Here is a 20,986-nt window from a genome sequence, read left to right on the forward strand (position 1 = left end):
ATATTGACATGATAGCGTCACAAATTTGCAGAAAATTATTTTGGCTGCACATCCTCAAGATGCTCTATTGAACTGAGATCTGGTGACTGTAGAGTAGAGCAGGGCGATATGACCAAAAATATTTATCACGATATACATTTGAAAATTTGCGATAATGATATAACTGACGATATAATTGACACTAGACAAAATACTTTACAACTCCACAACTTTGTTAGTGCAAAAAAAAAAAACTCATCAATGTATTTCCATTTAAACAAGCAGCCGTTTTTTATGTGCATTAAAGTTATATAAAAATGTAACAGTGCAAATTCCTTGCTGACAGTTTAACCAAAAGGCATTTCCAGTGGAAATTGGCCGACATATCCTCAGCATAACCATGTATAATATCCACAAAACTTAAAAAGAGGTTATACACACACAATATGGTAATATTATGTTGAAGCACAGTACGTATCACTCCGCGAGGCTCCTGCCTACAATAGCCGTAATGCTCCGACAATCCATCAAGCGGTGCAGCTTCATAGCTTAGCAAAGTCGTACTAAAACATTTGACAGATTTTTGAGCGCCGTGTACGACATAAAATCATTTCGAGGTCAGTAAACACAACCAGAGTTTATACATAAGGCACACGGGATTATAAGGGGCACTGTCGATTTTCAGAAAAATCAAAGGATTGATTTTAAGTGTGCCGTATTTTTTAAAAAACACGGTAATAAGTTGAAGTAATAAGTTCCACACCACTGAATTTGCAGCATTTTTACAAACCAATTCTGGTTCATCCGTTTCATTCAACGATCCGCTTTCGACCTTCTCATTCTCCACCATGCTTTTTCCGCCATGTGCGTATGAAAACAAAGGCACTGCGCATGCGCGTTTTACCCATAATCTATTGCGATATTTCATTTTCTTATCGTTGCCCAACATTATACCGGTATTACTGTGAATGGTATGATATGGCCCAGCCCTACTGTAGAGGCCATTTGGGTACAGTGAACTCGTCGTCATGTAAAAGAAATCAGTTTGAGACGATTTGAGCTTTGTGGCGTGGTGCGTTATCTTCCTGGAAGCAGCCATCAGAAGATGGGCACGCTGTGGTCATAAAGGCATAGGCTTTTTGAATGATGGTCAGTTGGTACTAGTTGGCCCAAAATGTGTCAAGAAAATATTCTCTGCACCACTGCACCACTACCAGTTCGAACCACTGATACAAGCCAGGCCGGCTCTATGCTTTCATGTTGTTTCCACTAAGTTCTGGCCCTATCATCTGAATACTGCAACAAAAATCGAGACTCATCAGACCAGGCAAAGTCTATATAGTTTTCCATTTTGGTCCAGCAGTAACCTTGGTTTCCTGTTCGTAGCTTAGGACCGACATCCAGCGTGGTCTTTTGCTGCTGCAGGCCATCTGCTTCATGACTTAATGAGTTGTGCATTCCGAGATGCTCTTCTGCATACCTTGGTTGTAACCAGTAGTTACTGTTGCCTTCCTCTCAACTTGAAACAGTATGGCCATTCTCCATTGACATCAACAATACATTTTTACCCTCACTGTATAGTTTCTTTTTTGTTTCATCTCTGTAATCTCTATAGATGACTGTGTGGGGAAAATCCCAGTAGATCAGCAGTTTCTGAAATACTCTGCTATATTCTATAGACCAGCCTGTCTGGCACCGACAACCGTGCGACGATCAAAGTTATCGGTTTGAGCTTCAGCAGGTCATCTTCACCATATCTACATGCCTAAATGTATTGAGTTGCTGCTGTGTGGTGTATCCACATATCCACACATGGAAAGTAAAATAATATTTTCCAGCATAACAGATTTATGTTCAGTTCATTTGCACTTACTAAAAGTCTCAGGGCAGGTATTACTCATTTGTTGCCACTTAAGACCTCTTGGGCCCTACAAATGAATAAATGCTAAGTGAGACGCTTGCTGGATCACTATAGTGCTTTACAGCTAAAGTGAGGAGCATTTGAACTTCTAGAGCAAAAAAATAAATAAATTCCTAAACACATTCACGACACCTTTCATTTAACACACCAAGAAATGTGAAAATATACAGGTACAAACTTGTACATCTCTTACCATTCTGAATGTCAAGGGCTTGCGGATTGTAGACAGCCAAAGGCCGATTCTGTCGACTCATTTTCTTGGACTGCCTCGTGGGAGCACAGAGCACTGGGGCAGCAGGTGAGAGAGGGCACGACTCGGGAGCATCTGTAAAGATCTGAATACACATGTGAATAAGTCTGTAGCAAAACACAGCATACACAGTGCAGATACTCCTAGACTGTTGAGCTGCAGCATGTCCTCAACTGAACCAATGTGTTTTGAAAAACTCACACTCTTTATGTAGTTGTGGATAGAAAAAGATATTTGCAGCAGCAGCAAGTTCTCCTAGGAAAAGTTGAGCTGCTCATTGATTGGACCCTAAAAACTGCATGTGAACAGATTTGTGTGTGTGTGCGCGCATGTGTGTGTGCCCAAAAAATTAAAAAATAACTAAATAAATAAATAATCACTTCCCCCATCCAGAAATCCAGGGCTAAGTTAAGGTGACGTTTCTCCTCCGAAAAAAATTGACCCAAAGTCAAATAAACAAGGTTTGGACTTGAGGAGGACTGGCCAACTGGCAAAGCCTGTTTACACCGGGCCCATGTTTACATATAAACTTCAGATGTGGAGTTAAAAGAGAATAGGGCTGCAGAGAAGAGGAAGTCTCAGCAGAGCCTCAGAAAGGATCACAGATGAGGAGAGGAGGGAGGTAGGGAAGGGAGAGGAGAGAGAGAGAGAAAGTGAGCGAGAGTGTGAACGGAGAGGCAGATAGGGGAGGGGGAGGGGGGTGGAGGCATGAGAGAAAAAGTTTGTAGGAGAGAGGCAGATAGAAAAAGTGAGAAATCTGATATGGCTGAGAGTTTGTGCTGCCTCTCTCTTCCCCTCTCGCCTCTCTCTGCAGATGGAGGTGAATGTAAAGCAGAGTCTACTGTTGGTATCTGGGGGTATCAACAGTCTGGAGTGGGACTCAGCTGTGAGGGAAGTTAATGCCCGTCTGTCTGTCTGCTCAACTTTTCCCCTGCTCAAACATGCTGTACTTTCTAAAATGCTCTTGCTGCATTCTAACACTACATCCTTTATCAGCTGGCCAGTGCTGGATACCTCTAGGTAGTCTAAGGACACTAGCGGTGCGCGCGGGGCTGGCTGGTGTTGTTTTTGCTGGTGTTGTTTTTTCTGTATTTTCTCACACCCCGTTTTAGATTTGTGAGTTTGGGTGGAGACATTATTCGCAACACGCCTCGTCTTCATTTTAATGAAAATAAAAAGGAAAATTAAGGAAAATAAACACGACGAGCTCCCGGTTTCATCTGATTCTATGCAGCGAGTGCAGCTCTGCTCCAAACAGATTAGAAAACTAATCTCAAACCTTTTTCTCTTCTGACACGGAGAATTATCCCCGTTTGAGGATTGACACCGATTAATGACATTCTGGGGGAGATTACATGATCCTGTGAACTACAGGTTATGAAACAACTCACAACCAAAATAAATGCATTCAGACAGGCCTTTCTGAATGTAATAAAATGTGTGCAACAATCTACGGAGTAATCAAAAGGCTGAAATTGAAGAGAAAACCATGTGTTTGATTCTGGTAGAAGCACTTAGGGCTCCCCCTATTGGAGAGCCACACAAAAATATGTAAATTAAACTAACATCGAGCTTCTCTGCACCTCAATAACTGGGTGAAGGATGTCCAAGCATGTTTCATTATCTGAGCTCTATGTCAACTCAGAAAAGCTTCCAATAGCCACAAATTACCCCATCATCTAGTATGATGCATGTTTTTGCCAGAACACTTACTCAATAAAGCAAAAAAAGATTTTCAATGTACACGTATAAACCACCCTCACCAAAAAGAAGAATACCTGCAGAAGAAAAGAGCATCACATCTCCCCTAATTGAGACTCTTATTCGATCCAGATGAAACTCTTCTGTCAGACATAGTACAGTACGTGCACTTCTGTTCCAGCAGAGAAGTACCGAATAATAATTTAGGAAGCGAAACACAAAACCTCTAACAGTAATAAAGCGCCCCGTTCCAAAAAAGACTCGCAAACACATTTTTTGCTGCACTAGCACATTTATAATCTGTCAGTTTCGAGTAATTATGCGCCACACAGGTAGGTAAACAACAAGGTGCTGTGAGCAGCTTACTGATGTCATGTCACCTCAGATTTCATTTCATGCTGTCACTTGTTACCTGGCGCTGCCTACAGTGCTTAGGTTTTAGTGAATATAGTTGTGGACTGCAAATTGCAAAACAGTTGTATAGAAAATGTTGCACTCGCAGGATGAATTCAATGTTAAGAGTCAACGCAGTTAACATGTGTACAATCAAAAAAAGACAATAGAATTCAATAGAAGGATATTCCCAAAGACACTTATACAGTCTATAGAGTGCACTCCACTAGGCATATGATAGATCATAAAGTCTGTGTGTTACCTTTTCATGGTGTTCAATGAGGATTTCCACCACAATGTTTTGGAACTTAAGGTCCATGATGGCGGCGACAGTCTCCTCCTGTGGCCTCATTAATGTGGGTCCGAACACCACGCCCAGGTTGGCCATGGTCATCAGATTCTGCTTGCTGTGTGCCGCCACGCTGGGGAAAATAACCACTCACATTATAGCCGCTTAATTTTAACTAAACAACTTAACTTCACAAAGACAGAGTAGTCCCAGAATAAAAAAGGGCAGAGCTCCAGTAGCGTAACTGTAATGGGTCATTATTTCCCCCTCCCCCCAAAAAAGTTACATAAGCAGATGAGAAAGGGAATCCAAAAATAATGTTAAATAAAGGCTTAGTCACTGGCTGAAAAACGAGAAAAAAAGTTTTTTCTACCCTTCAAAACTGGAGGTGGTAAACCACCCAGATCTGGAAGCACTCATCTTCCAGCTCATTAAGTTAGTAGATGGTGGCCTATGCAACAGCTAGTTCAAAGACATTTTTAAACCCAATGTAAAATAATGAATTTGACGCCAGCAATAAATTCCAAAAAGTTAGGACAGGGCCAATGCTTATTGCTGCACTCCAGCAGCTCTCCTGTGACTGGGAACCGAGGAGACCAACTGCTGTAGTTTTAAAAGCAAAACGTTTCTCGCTTGAGATAGGGTTTCAGCTTACTCCTTTGTTATTTGTATTTGTATTTGTAATTTCATTATGACGCCAATAGGCCCTCTCAGACATGCACTCCTTCCCATTAATCTGATGGTGTTTGAACTTGTCAGCTTCGTGTTTGTAGGAGCGCCCTGGCCACAGTTGAGATTGCAATCTTACCAACTTGGCGTGTGTGACTTTTACTTATTTTCTCTACAACACAAGTCTAAACTGCATGCAGTCACATTAGCAGATAGAAACACACGATTAAGACTGCAAATCTTGTTCAGCTCACTGAAAGGTTTGAATGTTTGCTTTTGTCATCTAGAATCGCCATTCCTTATTCAGTAAAGGGGCAGCTGAAGCACACACAGGCCCGAAAACACAGGAACACTGCTTCTAGTGACAGTGACAGATGGAACTAAAGAGTGAAGTTACACTACTCTAGCGTCACTGTTGACAATGCTTGTGGGCACAAGGGCAACAAGTCTTGAAGCACAGTATGCACGTGTATGGTGTCTCTTTTTGTCATTCTTACATTTCTCAATTAACCCAGGGGGAATACTAATGCAAACATGACCCAGTATCCATGTACTGTACAATGTTTTCCATGTCAGGAAAGGACTCATGGATGACTCGTCAATGTAGGATTGTAGGTAGAACCAGTTTAGCATCCTGAATCTTTCATTTTGGACTGTGCCACGGACTGTGGTTTAGCAAAATCTGTGCACATGTTTTTAATAATTATGGTGCCTTCACAGATGAAAATCATCCTTGCTATATGCATTAATGTAACCCCATGCCATTACAGATTCTGGTTGTGACTCCCAAAAGCAATTACTAATTTCAGATGCCCAAATTCTCTGCAATCTTAGTTTGAGAATTTTTAAAACTGCTGCCGAAATATTTGCTCCTGTAGTCTTTCAGAACATAGCAGCGGTTAACACATTCATCTTACATCCAAAAGACCCCTGGTTTGAGATGGGCAAGAGACACGAAGCTAGTCTAAAAGAAGGGTGGCTTGTTCGTGAACTCCTAGTGCTGGTCCCAAGCCTGATAAATGTGAGGTTATGGGTATTTCATGTAAAATGTGTGCCAAATCAAATATGCAGATACATTTGCTGTGCTGATCCTTTGGGAGCAGAAATGAGGGAGCAGCTGAAAGTACCGCGGAGTCTTTTCCTCTGACTCAGTGGCATTCACAATCACATTACTGATCAGTTCTATTTGGTTTTTTTAAACTTTAAACAACATCCCTTTTATTGTTTTGTCACTTGTTGATGGCATCAGAGTCAAGCATATATTTTATATGTTTAAAAATCACACTTTCAATAATTTGGTCTTCTTTTTACTTTAGTAATTGTAATTACAGTGTTGGTTCACATCTCATTAATGTACATGTGAAAGACATTAGCCAAACTGACACCTTGCAGCACTGTATGATGCTTTGTGTCATATGAAATGTATATAAAATGCTTAAAAGACACTACAATTAAGTTTAATTACTATGAACTTTCACATATAATTATTTTGGGGGATTTTTTTCAGATTTTCTTTTCAAAAGCACACAACATGGCCATTGATTAAGCTTTCTCTTTGTGTTCTGAATGCGAGTATGTATTAATCTCTTCATCATATTGCCAACACTGACATGTAAAGAGGCCAGGGGATGATCCACCTTACCAAATGATATTTACATTGAGTAAAGACTGGAGTTTTATTTAATGTCACCTACATCTATTTCAAAACTAGGAGTTCAGTAGGTACAACTATATTAAGTGGTCAAGAAAAAAAAAAAGTTGGGAAAACCTTTATTTGAAGAAAAAGTTATACGGACAGGTGAAGAGATTTCATACTCCAAATATGATGATATGCAGTGCAGCTGCAGAGAGACAGTTTAAATAGCTTCAAAGGATGCCTTTGAAGACAAAAACATTGGTGACAACTCACATTTATAACATCTCTGAAACCATTTCAGATAGGAGTGTGAAATTCTGGCTTTGCTTCTTTCCCCTGCAGGACATGCACACACGCCAACTTCAGAAAAATATTCGAGTCTCTCCAGTCTGGAGAATTTCACGCTGGATAATCCAAATTCAATTTCAATAGCGCTGCCTTTTTACCACAGCCTGATTCTGCAGCGGGTTTCTATGAAATAAGATCCACCAGACTTTCACTGCCTCAGGGAAGAGGGATTATTTACTTATCTTCAATTTGCTCATATTTAGTTTATAAAAAGCTTGCTGAGGTAAAACCTTGTAATGTTAGCTAACATTATTTCTTAAAATCTTTCTTCCTATCTAATCTCGCAAATGGAATGATGCACAATAGTGGTCCGTCCAGGGGTGTATACAGTAATCTCAAGAGAGGGCTTAATTTGAGTGGTCTATTTCATTTCGTTTCGCCCGTGGGCTGCAAAACAGCATGATGAACAGGTACGGCAGGCTACTCAATCCTCCCTCGACAACTTTAAATATACAACAAAATGACCTTAGAAAAAAGCAAAAAAAAAAGAAAAGAAAAAAGAATCGAGACGCTAGTGGCATCAATTTTCTTACCCAGCAGTCACTGAGTAGACAGAGAAGAGATGGAGTGACAGCAGGGAAGGGGGAGTGAAGAGAGTGGGAGTGAGGGAGAGAGAGAGAGAAAAAGCATGTGGAGTGAGAATAAGGAGACAGACAGGAAAAGCAGAAAGAGAGAACTGAGAGAGAGAGAGAGAGAGGGGGTGGAGATTGGCTGAACTATGACCAAGGAACTATGAACACTCACTTGGCCAGATGCTTCATAAGCAGCCCGAGGACTTGTCGATTCCTCTCCGGTAGTTTGTGGACCAGGCAGTGGACGGCTTGGATGCGAGACTCGGGACTACCGCCCTCTGTTCAAATGCAGAAACAGCCGTGTACTCATATTAAACTACAAGGAATTCTCTGTGCTCCTCGCATGGCAAGGAGCCAGCACAGCTCAGATGGTACACTGTACAGTAGGAAATTTAAGTAGATGATGAAAAATTCTAGTCGCTGCTGATTTGAGTGAGGTTTCGAGGTAAAGAGCCCTATGTTACTTCAAAAAGGCCTAAAAGTATTTATCGGAAGTCTGGGAATGTTTTAAAATGAGCAAAAGTTGGTGGACCTTTAAGCGTGCAACAATCAGAGGCTATCCCTCTCAAGTGTATGGGATTAAGCATTAGAGGAAAATACATCCCAGTTCAAATAAATGAAGAAGAGGTGTGATGGTGATATACGGTCTGAAGCCTCCCAGAATTTGGCAGCAGGGACCACTATGCTGGCGGAGAAGATAGCTTTACGTTACTGTCGCTACCGTATAAAGGGTTGTGTTAAAACCCCCAAGATCATCTCTTAAACACTTCCTCACACATGGGCATCTGACCGCCCACACGCTAACACACACAGGCACACAAAATATCATTACTATGGGAACGACAAGGATTTAAACATGGCAAAAGCTTCTTATGGATGCTGTCATCCATCAAAAAAAATATTCATTGCTAATCCATTTTTCCCCCCTCGTTATGAGGGCATTGCGAGCGCCTGATAAAAATGTCAACCTGATCCAATTATAGCACTTGTTGTAATAAGATTCAAGTTTGGCTTGATTTAAAACATTTCATACAGAAATTATGTTATGTGGGCAGAAAAAAAAAAACCTATTTTTTCCCTTATTTTTTTTCCTCTTCAAGGTCACTGGATGATTTTGATCCAGGATCTTTAATGGCTTTTTTGGCCACAAATTTAGTCCCATGTTAAACAGGTAGAGATTATATGGAAATTGGAATAAGTTCATCTACAATGAAAAGACAAATGCAACTAAGCCAAAGGGAGCTGAAAGCCTCTTTGGTAGGGTTAGAATCAAGAACAAATGCACTGAGTGCTGCGAGTAACACACCGATACCACGCAGGAAGACATAAAAAGGCGATAATTAGCAATCAAGACACGCACACACCACACAATAGCTTTCAGACATAAGAAAGGTGACCACTGTTGCCCAACTTCCCTTAAAAGCACAAAGTTTAAACAAAGTTAGTAAAATTTAATTTAAAAGTGTTTTTACTGTGTCTCACTTCACTGCTCCTTTTCAATAACCCCCCGAAGAAGAACTAAGTAATGAACTCAGCTGCTTCAATTGATAAAATGCCCATTTCGCACTGATACGGCACATACATACACTTATGTTTGCGTATGGTCTGCGCTCAGATGAAGAGCTGGTACATGAGGCGGTAGAACTTACTTGCGGGGCTAATGAACTCTTTGTAAAGTTCATAGGTCATCAGTGGCTCAGGAAGGCTCCTTCGCAGAGATAGTGAGAGAAAGAGAGACGGGTTGGGGGGCGGTGGGAGGGAGAAGGAGAGTTAAAGTGAGCAAGAGGGACAGAAATAGCTGGCACACTGTTTTATAGGGTCTGCACACAGCAATGATTAATGTGGCCAGGCCAGGAGATGGAATTAGACGGTGCACGCGTTGAGATAACCAAGTTCATCTGAAGGTACTTTCACACTGCAGCTGGATAGTGGCCAAAGCTACTTAGCCTCAGAGGAAACTGAGGAGATTGAGGCCGTTTTACTTCAGCAGGTCATGGAAGTAAAAGACAAATTAGAAAAACACTGTGTTGATTTAATATAGCACGTCAATAATGATAAGGGTACGGTAACTAAAATGCTGAGGTAAAACTTCTCAACTAAGTAATGTCCCAGAGTCCACAGTCCTCTCCATCAGTCTGCTTTTTGGAAGTGGTCAGTCCACACAAGTTTAACCCCCCTGACTAGGTTCATCATTTACATCCTAATTACATAGCAGTGGCTGTTTGAAGACCTCCATAGTGACAAAATAAAACAAGTAATCGAAACCCCCCACCCCAAAAAACTGTATTAGTTTCTTTTTAGTATTTTTAATATGCATAAAAGAAAGCAGGCAAATTCCCAACTTTAAATGCAAATTTTCCTCCAATCAAGCAACAAGCAAAGCCAACTCAATTTGTTGCAACAGCATGTCGACAAAATCAGATTGGCATTTAAAATTATACCGCTTCATCTTCTTGCAGCCAAACTACATTTTTAATCTCTGAACTTCACCCACACTCGCTGCCAACCTGGAAGGAGTTATTGACTGTGGAACATGCATATCATGAGCATTATGAGTTCGCAAGGAGTTAATTATACAAAGGCACTCTGCATAATTAAATCTGTAGCCATTTTATAAAATAAAGCATCGACGCTGGATGCAGTGTTTTGCATTCAAGCAAGCGGAAAGGACCGCATTCATCAAAGGAGTTGTCGTGGGGTCAGAAATAGACTTGCTTGGATACACAACAGCACAGTTTGATGGTTTATAAGAAAAATAATTACCTACTAAGCGTCTTTCCCCCCAAATAAGCGTCTTTCCCCCCAAATAAGAGTTCCTGCACTCTTAACAGTGCAGCTATTAACATCTAATGAAGACAAAAAGCTACTGTACTCTTGAGCTGCTGAGAAGGGATGGCGGTAAGCTCTATTTGTCATATTTCAAATTAATTAGACGAATTAATTAAAAGTTTGTTAATAGGTACAATTCAACCAGAGGGTTTAGGTGTAACGTCTAGAGCTGAAGTGACTGCAAAAGCGATCAGAAGAATCAATTACCTTATTTAAACACTTGCTGTGCTGCAATGTTTTAGTATCAATGCTTGCCACTGCATGGTGAAACAAATAACTCACAGGTGTGTGCGTGTCTTTCACATTAAAACATCACACTAATCCTTACCTCAGATAAAGCTTCAGTGCACTTGTTATTGTCTTAACATCCCAGTCTTCGCTGGCTGACAAACCCACTTCGTCGCTCTTCTCATCTATAAGAATCACAAACTTAGCATCACTGCAATTACTCACTGACTGAGGTATTCGCACCGAGGCGCCAATTAACTACCCTGTTCATATTATGCACAACAAATATGTGATTTAAATATGTAACTTGTAATTAGCCATATGAGGATAAAAAGCATTCCTGCTAGCCTTCGGGGGTCGAGTTTCGCCCCAGAGGATATGGAAGGAAGTTGCAGCATCTGTAGAGGGCTGCTGGCTTTATACTCATTACAAGTTTAATTAATCCCTTACTACTTCACTGACTCCACAGGGACTCCAAGGGGGTGTTGTGCTGAAAATTCGCGGGGGGTGGGGTAGGGGGGGCTTTAGTCACACCGTAAGTAGCCTCTGATGAACTACAGAGCAAGTGCAATGTGTCAGTGAAGTGTTTGGAGTCTGACACATGTACAGCTTAGGGTCTTAGTCACCACACAGACTTTAGCTTCACGGGTGTTAGGTGGTCTGTTAATAGGAAATGTATTTATTTATTTATTTTTTATTTGGTCTATCCACTGCAGGCAAGAGGACCGTGTGTCTCTCCGTCTGCGTAATCCACAAAATTGCCTGTCCAGTGTCAACTTCTGAAAGCAAACGTTTTTAGGAAGCATGTGTAGCCAGGTGTGTCTCCATATCTGAGACTGATGGAGTTTGCAGAGGCGCTGTAGTCTTGCACAAATAGGCCTGATTTGGCCAGGTCGGTGTATGCACAAACACAGCAGGAGAAGTTGGAGCAGCACTGATTGCAAAACTGTTAACGACACAGCATCCACCGAGGTTCAGTTCTATATTATTTTCTTTTGTGTTAGCAACAATAAAGACTAGGCAACCAACACTGTACTGTGTGGGGACTTAATAAGCACAACGGCAGAGTGACATAACACCAGCAGAAAAACTTTTCATCATACAGAAAATATTAAGAAGGGAAAAGTTTGTTAAATAAAAATAGGGAACTTACTCTCCTTCACAGACTTTCAAATTTGAGGATAAGCTGATTGAAAGCCTGGCCCAGTATGAAAGTAAGCCTATTCATGAGATAAGTAAATACCACATCCTGACCCAAACCCGAACAAACAAGTGATGTGCAGAAATTGGAAATGAAGCGATGGTTGTGTGACGTATGTGCTGTAAGGATGTTCAGTGGCACTAAAATGTAAAGACTAAGATGTGCAACTGATGCCAACTGGAAAAAGAAGAAGGGAGGCAGCAAATGCTGTTCAGGATTAAGATGAAGCAACAACCACATGCAGCACCTGTCAGTGTTTGCTTCCTGCGTGACTGATTTGTTCTTTTATTCTCAAACAACCAGCTCACAAGTAATTCTTCCAAAGTGCCTGACCCACGGTTAACCACTTACCCATAACTCTATCTCGGTGGATTTAGGAAATGTCTATATCCCCACCTTTCCTGAAAGGTCTCAAACCAAAAATAGCTGACATTCAAACTAGAAAGGAGTCGTACGTTCTAAATTTTCTCTCAAGATTTTTCATTTATTAATTTTCTGTAAATTATACAGTCAAAAAAGCACCTCATTAGCCTCACATTTTAATAACAGCACAGTTCCTTCTTACTTCAGGTGTGGCTATTCAGAGCAGCTATTGCATGAGTTTATTTTTGCGCTGTGCACACTCACACTGCAAAATGTCCTAACCGCCTGCTTGGTTTATCAAGTGACAGATGACTCTTCTTTATCATCTGGGTTTTTTGGGCACAAAGAGGCCACAGTGATCAAGTGATACCATTTAACCAATGAAGGTGCACCATAAACCTTTTCAGGATCTGTTCAGGTCTAATTCAGTGTTTAACAACTTTTGCTTTGAACTGTAAAATATTAAATGCCTGACTTTGCTCCTTGGAAATGTGCATTCATTAAATTTACCTATGCAATTACATCTGGAGGACCAAAACCTCCAATTCAGCAGCTATTATGACCATATCGCCACCGACACCACACGCTGCCCTGCCCGTTCTGTCTGAACCACAGACAGGTCAGAGAGGGAGTGGAGCTCACTTTTACAGGTTTCTTCCTGTTATATTGTTGTCTGTCATTCAATAGGTGCCGCTCTCTTTGTTTGTACTGTAATATGATGGGAGAATTTTGTATCACTTTGTCCTCTCAGATTGGACCGTGGCCATGTTGGTGGGTGAGAGATGAAAAGGAGGAGGTGTGGGAGGATCCAAAGTCTTTCTTCAGGGTTTAAAGCTTGTTTCACCCACTCACTGTGAACTGTTGTATGCAAGAAATGTTTGTGAATGTGTCTGTGGAGAAGTAACACACAACTGCTGTCATACATATTAGTCATTTCAGGGATAAAATACGAGTTGCGTTTAGATAGAAATATTTAGGCACAGATGAAATCGTTATTTTTCTTTAAATGAGTAACATGCAAATTCTCAAGACTAGTGATGGAAGTTTTCTATACTTTAAGGCTTTAAAGAAACTTCCGCAGCAGAGCATTAATGGAGTCTACCGCATGAGTCGGCGGGCTGGAAGGCTGCAAGCTTTTGGAGAGGAAGCTGAGACAGGCTGGCGGCTGCCTGAGTTTGTTGTCATTCTGAACACAGAGCTGAAAGTGAGCTGGTGTCTGCTGGAGACAGCAGGAAACCAGAGAGCAGACAGGGAGCAATGGAAAGGACAGAGGACAAGTTCTATAGAAAGGGAGTTGAGTGAAAGGGATTCGAGACGAGTAAGAGGCATAAAGGTAATTGAGAAAGGCAACTGACAGACTAAGCCATCTGCGAGCACACAAGAGGCCATCCTACTGGCGTGTTAATGAAGGAAAAGCCAAAAAGCAGAAGAATGTGAATAGGATGGACCTCGTTGGGTTGTCTCGGGGGACTTAAAACTGAATGAAAACGAAGCCAAGCTACACACTGGCACTTGTAGCACTTCAGAGAGCCACGGGTACCAGTGGGCTGAGTCACGGGATGATTTCCAATCGCTATCTTTTTAATATCACCCCTAACAGACACATCCATTACATCAGCATATTCAACTAACTAGGGGCGACCTAATTTCACAGAGATAGTGCAGTGGCATTAAATTAAAATTTGTAACTTTATTCAGTCCTTACTTAAAAAACTAAAAATCTATGTGAGAAAAAGAGGAGAATGAAGAACTTACCAATCATTAATGAGAGAAGCTTCTGGACCTTGGAGCTTACCCCCACAACCCTATACAGGCCTTGGTCATTAATGCCTAGAATATAACAATAATAAAAATAATACACCTCTACTTGCATATTACTTACAATACAATAATGACAATTATTGAAATAATATATTTGCGGCATGGTTTCAATTTCAACCAAGTTCATTATGAGGTAACAACATGCATAAAAATTTCAGTTTTTAGAGGAACTTTTTATGAAGAGGTGGCCAGATAAGAGCTAATAAGTAAGAATAATGCCGTGAAAAGGCAGTTGCATGTCTTCAGTACAAGGTGCCTGCAGGTGATGCTGGGAAGTCTTTTGCCTTTTCAATACTGGAGAAAGTCTGCCCCCTTGTGTACAGATATAGGCTTGCATGCATGTTACCTACTATTATTACTATCCACCAACACTGAAATTTATCCTGCAATTTTCCATATGCTAGCATCAGATGTTTACATTATTAAATATATTTATAGCTCACCTCTTTTCTCTATTGCACTGATGGAATTCTTCACAAAACTGAAACCTACATCATCCAACTGAGCGTCGACTACAGGTAGGGAAAAAATAAAGATGAAAAAAAACCCCACCAATGCTTATAAAATTGTGATGTCATATAATTTTACAGATTCAGTGTCTGGCACAGCTGGATCCTTACTTCCACGTTCTTTAGAATAAGTCCTCATAAGATAATGTCCGATCTGTTAAAGTAACAACCACAAAACACAGACATAGAGTTTTAAAGTTTACGCAGTATATTTTTGGGGAGTTCTAAGTATATGTTGGTGTAAAGCTACATGTATTTGCTCTCTACAAGATGGCAGTTAAAGAGAATGTATTAAAACTCCATGAGTGAGTGGTAGATGATGACATTGTGAAAGCTGACTCACAGGCTCCTTCCCACCCATGGCTTGCATCCAAAACTTGTGGTCATCCTCAGACAGAGCCTGCACTGTAAGCACCGTTCCTGGCCTGGGAGAGAGCCATACCACACTTGTATTAGGAAAAGCATAAGAGGTACAGTTTTGTAAAATATTAATGAGTGCATGAAATGTATTTGCAAAAAAGCAAAAAAAAAAACCACCCTCTGCCACATACATCTTAGATTGGTTGTACTACAAAGAAGAGTCCAGCTGGTTTTATGACACTTCCAATGATGTAGGAACAAATGGGTATCAAGTTACTCATTACAGGGCGAACAGATGTGTGCACTGACATTTCCATTCTAAATTTAAGGTATTGCTCTTCTATTAATACTACAGAAAAGGGGCGGTGCAGGGTTAAGTTCTGTGACAAAATGGGATATATATTACAGCATGATGCGTGAGGGCAGTCCTCCAAAACAACCCCTGCAGTGCTGCCCTCGGCTATCCAAAACACATAGCAACAAACACCAAGTGTGTGTGTGGAGCTAAGCCCTTTAGCAAAACAGATCTATGATGCTCTGTGGACAGTCTGTGGACAACATTTACATTGTGTTCAAGCAAAAGTCATCCAGCAGGCAATAACAAATAATGTGTCACCAGTAATCCAAATTAAATGACAAGTTTAATACAAGCAAGATTTTATCACAGTGTGTTTGAGAACATAGTAAGTGACAATATACCGATCTGTTATATCGAGGTCTAAACAGAACCTCCGGTCCAACACATCTGTTGTTTTCCGGACACAGGATTTGAGTGTGATGGACTCTGTTTCCCCCTGGAACAAAAAAACATCAAAATATGGTTGGTTATTTAAAAAAGAAAATACATGACAAAATGAACGTTGTAATGGAAAGTAAAAGACTGAATAGAGTCAGATTTTTTTTTTCAAGTGTGCGACACTGCCACTCACAATCTTTCCTCCCGATCGGTGGTCAAAAGTCACCATGTGCAGGATCTTTTGCTCTTTAACAAATGTGCAGTAACGCTTGACCCAACTTGAACCAAAAGGAGGTGGCCCTAGATGAAGCACAAACATTAACGACATACTGTAAACATTTCACGTGGTTTAAGTCATAACAAGCCCTTTTGGGCTCTGCTGCAACACGCTAACACACAATTGACAGTTCCAGTGTGGTTCTCCCCAGATAACGATCGCAGTTTTCGCAATGTCCTTTTTAGCGAGCGGGTGACAAAAAAATACGCAGCGGTAAGCAAATTCAGTTAAAACATCTACAGTGTCAGCAACAAGTGCAACTTCAGGAACTTAGCCTGTGTTTCAACTTTTTGTCACGCTACAGCAACGTTGCTGCTGATTTACATAAAAATATCTGATATATCAGCTCCATTTACACATTTGTTTAGCAGCAACAACAAAAAATCCCCTTCTAATTAGGAAGAGTTATATTTGTGCTTTTTTTTGTCGCTCAGAGTTTGGCTGCCTGCTGCGCTTTATAAACGAAAATGTTATACACATATAATTACACGATCAAAAACAATACAAGTCTTACGTTTTTCCTGTACATAGAGGTAGCCTTCAAAACTGATGGGACTCGTCTGTCTGTACTCTTGCGGTGCCTCTCTGATCCTCTTCATCAGCTCGTTTACTTCCGACCGAGTGCCCTCAAATCGATTCCTTGTCTAAGAGGGATAGGAAGCAAGAGCACACTCCAGGAAGTCAATTTTGGCCGCTTGGCAGGGATGACCTCCAGAGGCCTCATTAAGTCACATCTTGTATTTTATAGCTTCCATAAAACACCTTCAACTTTTTGAAATTAGCTGCTAATTTACAGTATATAAATGTAAAGGTAATAATGAAACGGTGTCCTGCAGGATAGGAGAAATTGAAACAACAGAGGTGTGACCTGAAGCGGTAAAGAAAACAAAACATATTTTTCTCAGGAGTTGATGGCCAAATGAAGATAAACAGACAAGTAAATACTAGATCGGTGAAAGGTAGAAAGAAGGCAGATTTATCGTGATTTGATGTTTTTATAAAGGGAGTGATATGAAATCACTGAGTTGTGTTCCAGTTTAGTTAGAGGCCTTTTTCCCTATTTAGTGACCAAAAAGTTAACATTTAATCTTCTGTTTTCTACACGTAAGACCTTTCTTCTGTTCCTCTCACAGGGCAAGGGAAATGACATATATAAACATTTGCTATCATGGTAACAATTAGGCAAAAAAAAGTATTATTTACATTTTGAATATTAATCTGCAGCTCTCGTTTATAATGGTCAAAGTCCTTGGCGAGCTCAAAGCCCTGGTGATAAAAGGTGAAGACTGTCTGAAAGAAGGCCAGCATCTACAAGGAAAACACATGAGACGAAGAAAAAGACCAGAGATAAAAGGTCAGCAAGTAAAAGAGAAACTTGCAAACTATAATGTATATATATATATAATGACAGGATATGATGGAATTGTTTAGTAACTTTCAGTCAGGCAAAAACTTGTGACCGTGTAGGACTTCACATATTGCCTTTTGGTTTTAATACGGAAGGGGTTTGGGATTTCTGTCATAAAGCAATACTGTTATGACCATCTGTATCTGACATTAAGTGTCGGGGTCTGTAATTTTCCATAGTGGTTTTAGCTGTAACAAATCTACAAATCTGAGTCAGTATTAAAGTTACAGATTTCGTTTCCCCGGAAAGTAGATCCTTACTTACAAATATTTTCACATCTATTAGAAGGTAGGCACACTTTGTACAAGGGGAAATTTCGAAGACACCAACTCGATTTAGTGTGGGGTTGTTGAAAATGCACCCCTAGAAATAGAGCTCTACCTTTTAATCCATCATTTCATATTGTAAATCAGGCTAATCCCATGTACTGTATACACTAGCACATCGGTTTTGTTTTAAGACATTCATTGTGGTATGAATGAAACAACGCGCCAGTGCTTTTATGCCATTTTAGGTCAGTTACTCACCGGTTCCACACACTCAAACTTCTTTCTCTCTTGGATCTCCTGCAGTTTGCACACGTAGTCCAGCGACTCCTCCTGAAAGTGCTTCCTCATGATTTCCACCTGCGTGTCTGCCTGGAGAGGTGGAGAACACACCCCATCATAATTATAGTTACAGGCAGAAGCACAGAAACAAAGACGAAACATCACAATTTTAGTTTTTTTGGTGCAATTTGGGACATTGAGGTCTACCTTGGTATGGCCTTAAATTGGTATAGAAGACATACTGAAGTTAGTAAATCAAAATCTGACACCAATGTTTAGCTAATTTCTACCACCCCCACCAAAAAAAACAGGTTTGCTGTGTGATCAACTTCCATTTTTTGTCTCTTTGGACAAAGAAAAGCCACACACGCTAAAACTTTGACAGGAAAGAGACGAAAACTGAAGGAAGTGCAGGGATCCGTCTTCAAGGACGGCAAAAGCAGTACAAGTCAAAGCGAACTTAAATGTCATTCAGACCATACAAAGACTGCACAGGACACCACGGCTTCCTTCCTTGTAGCTTAATGTGCAAACTGTTGATAAAGTGAGAAACACAATCTATCTGATATCCATCTATCTGGCCATTATCACTGCGCTTCTTGTGCTTTGCAAGCCAGAGCTAACCCCACTGACTGAGGGTGAGAAAAGACACACCAGTATTCACATCTACGGAACAAGGGGGGACACTGAACTCTAACCTTGTATATATTTGTTCTACCAGTAGGGAATTTGAACACAGAAAAGATCTACTTATTTCATCTACTTATTTCATTTCTGTGATTACTAGTATTTGAAAAATGGTAAATGGACTGATTCTTATATAGCGCTTTTCTACTATCCCGGAGTACTCAAAGCGCTCTATACAACATGCCTCATTCACCCAATCACACCCATTCTCACAAGCACTTTATCTATACGTAGTGCTTTCTAAGTACATTCACACACATTCATACTCAGATGGATGCATCGGAGAGCAAGTTGGGGTTAGTATCTTGCCCAAGGATACTTGACATGCAGACTGGAGGAGCCAGGGATTGAACCACCAACCTTCCGATCAGTAGGTGACCAGCTCTACCTCTGAAGTATCATAACCATCCAGAAACTACAAAGCAGCAAGGCTTGAAATACTAGAAATACATTTTAAGTGCCATAGAGTATACATATTTTCATAGTACGGCAAGTTTGTTTCAATATTGTCAAGTAAACATCCAGCTCTGATTACTACAGATACCAAAGTTCTCACTTGTAGTTCACACACCAGGTTTATATTTAGTATAAACTGTTCACTGAGTTGTCCTAACAGCTGATGGAGTTCATGACCCTTGTAGCGAGGAATGAAATATGGGGTCTATTTATACAAGTCTGCTAAAAATCAGTATTGGTGCTACAGACTCTTGTCTTATAAGAGTCCCAAAGAATACAAAACCCTGCAGTCATGATGTTAACAGTTCTAACCACCCCCTGGTTGATGGATCTAACGTACGGGCAAGCTTTACAGGGTTTCATCACAAAACACAGACAAAAACACTGTTTTGTAAAAGGTGGCTCAGTTCGTCATAACTCAAAAAATGTCAGCATGTGGTAGTGCAGCAGGGATTGATCCACAAACTGCAGCAGCCACAGTCGACCTCGGAGGTGCGGTATAAAAGCGCACACATTTCCTTTTCAAACAAGCCAGGAAAACTATTGCTGCAAGGCATGCCAATGGAAACCCAAAGCAGTCGACCAGGTTTTGCAGCCTCATGGCACCGAAAGATAAAGCCAGAACCGGACACTAAACAAAACATCTGCTTGAATAATCTTACTGTCATAATAAATTCATATCATGCACGTCACATAGAGAGGTCAGGCAATGATAAAGATACCTCTTGCAGTTGCGGCTCTTTCTTCTTTGATGACATATTTAGAAGCTTTTCCAAAGAACTGTAGTATTTCTCTGTTTCTTTTTCATATCTCTTTCTTTCCGCCTTAACAAAATACAGGGGAAAAAAGCAGTAAAATTAAAGGAGAAGATATACTTCCTTATTTTTGGGAATTAAAGTAAGAAGCTGTATGTGTAGTAAAATCCATTAAACATTAACTACAGAAACTACAAATGCATTTTTTATAGTTATTAAGGGCATCAAGCCTACAAAAACCAGACTGTTTAAGGGAAAAAGATTTTGGAATGAGAGGCTCTTACCCTTAATGCACCAAGCTGCTCTTTCCTGAACTTCTCCAGAGGTTTCATTAAGGTTTCTGTGATGTTCCTCATCTATGGAGAATAAATGCCTTCATTAGTGCTCATTTCAGTGACATGCTTCATTAATAAAACTTTTACTTACTTACTTACTCACGACATTCAAAACTTTCCAGTCTTAACGAACGAGCGGCTCTCTGTAGTTACTTGCCACTACTCTTGCCACTTGTACCATGTTGCATAATCCATCCTTTCATTTTAATAATGCTGCCATGCTTCTCAGACATTTGCACATTACAAAACAATAACAAGAACATGTGGAATTTTTATCCGTTACTGTCCTTCCTTCGTAGGTCACTTAAATAATGCTGCACTGGCCCATATTTACACACTTGAACTGCCACATGAAAAAACTGTGGACTACCACCTGGAGCATATTTGGCTTTGCACCAGTTGTTGTCTATTAGCATGCTAGCAAGGTAAACAGACAAAGTATAAGGCCACACTCTGCAGCTTCTCTGCTCAAAGTGAGTCAAGATCACATTGAACTGTAAGTGTAAACATCGAGACTTCATTCCCAGCTCATCCTCTGCCAATCCCCCCCCCCCCCCCCCCCCCAAAAAAAAAATATAACATAAATAAGTATTTTAAAAAAAAAACTGTACTGCAATCATTCTCAGCCAAGATGGCTGTAACTTTATATAAACAGTATCAATAGAATCTTTGTGGAGATTTAAAGCTGAAGCTCCATTGTGGCTTCTTAACAGTT

At 40.5% G+C, this 20,986-nt stretch overlaps 1 protein-coding gene across 1 annotated transcript in view; it reads right to left on the reverse strand.

Annotated features, from left to right (window-relative positions):
- Positions 1-20,986, reverse strand: part of arhgap10 (Rho GTPase activating protein 10) — a 52,089-nt gene that overhangs the window by 14,718 nt on the left and 16,385 nt on the right. Inside the window, exons 4-19 of the mRNA XM_006796062.2 lie at positions 20,221-20,292; positions 19,904-20,005; positions 18,018-18,128; positions 17,286-17,390; positions 16,597-16,726; positions 15,999-16,105; positions 15,769-15,863; positions 15,053-15,134; positions 14,821-14,863; positions 14,644-14,712; positions 14,135-14,209; positions 10,916-11,000; positions 9,408-9,466; positions 7,931-8,036; positions 4,507-4,666; positions 2,094-2,235 (exon numbers count right to left, since the gene is read on the reverse strand). Coding sequence (XP_006796125.2) covers positions 2,094-2,235; positions 4,507-4,666; positions 7,931-8,036; positions 9,408-9,466; positions 10,916-11,000; positions 14,135-14,209; positions 14,644-14,712; positions 14,821-14,863; positions 15,053-15,134; positions 15,769-15,863; positions 15,999-16,105; positions 16,597-16,726; positions 17,286-17,390; positions 18,018-18,128; positions 19,904-20,005; positions 20,221-20,292 — 1,543 coding nt within the window. The remainder of the gene's footprint in view (positions 1-2,093; positions 2,236-4,506; positions 4,667-7,930; positions 8,037-9,407; positions 9,467-10,915; positions 11,001-14,134; positions 14,210-14,643; positions 14,713-14,820; positions 14,864-15,052; positions 15,135-15,768; positions 15,864-15,998; positions 16,106-16,596; positions 16,727-17,285; positions 17,391-18,017; positions 18,129-19,903; positions 20,006-20,220; positions 20,293-20,986) is intronic.

Source organism: Neolamprologus brichardi, chromosome 6 (assembly GCF_056152115.1).
Source record: "Neolamprologus brichardi isolate AB-2024 chromosome 6, ASM5615211v1, whole genome shotgun sequence".
Taxonomy (NCBI): domain Eukaryota; kingdom Metazoa; phylum Chordata; class Actinopteri; order Cichliformes; family Cichlidae; genus Neolamprologus; species Neolamprologus brichardi.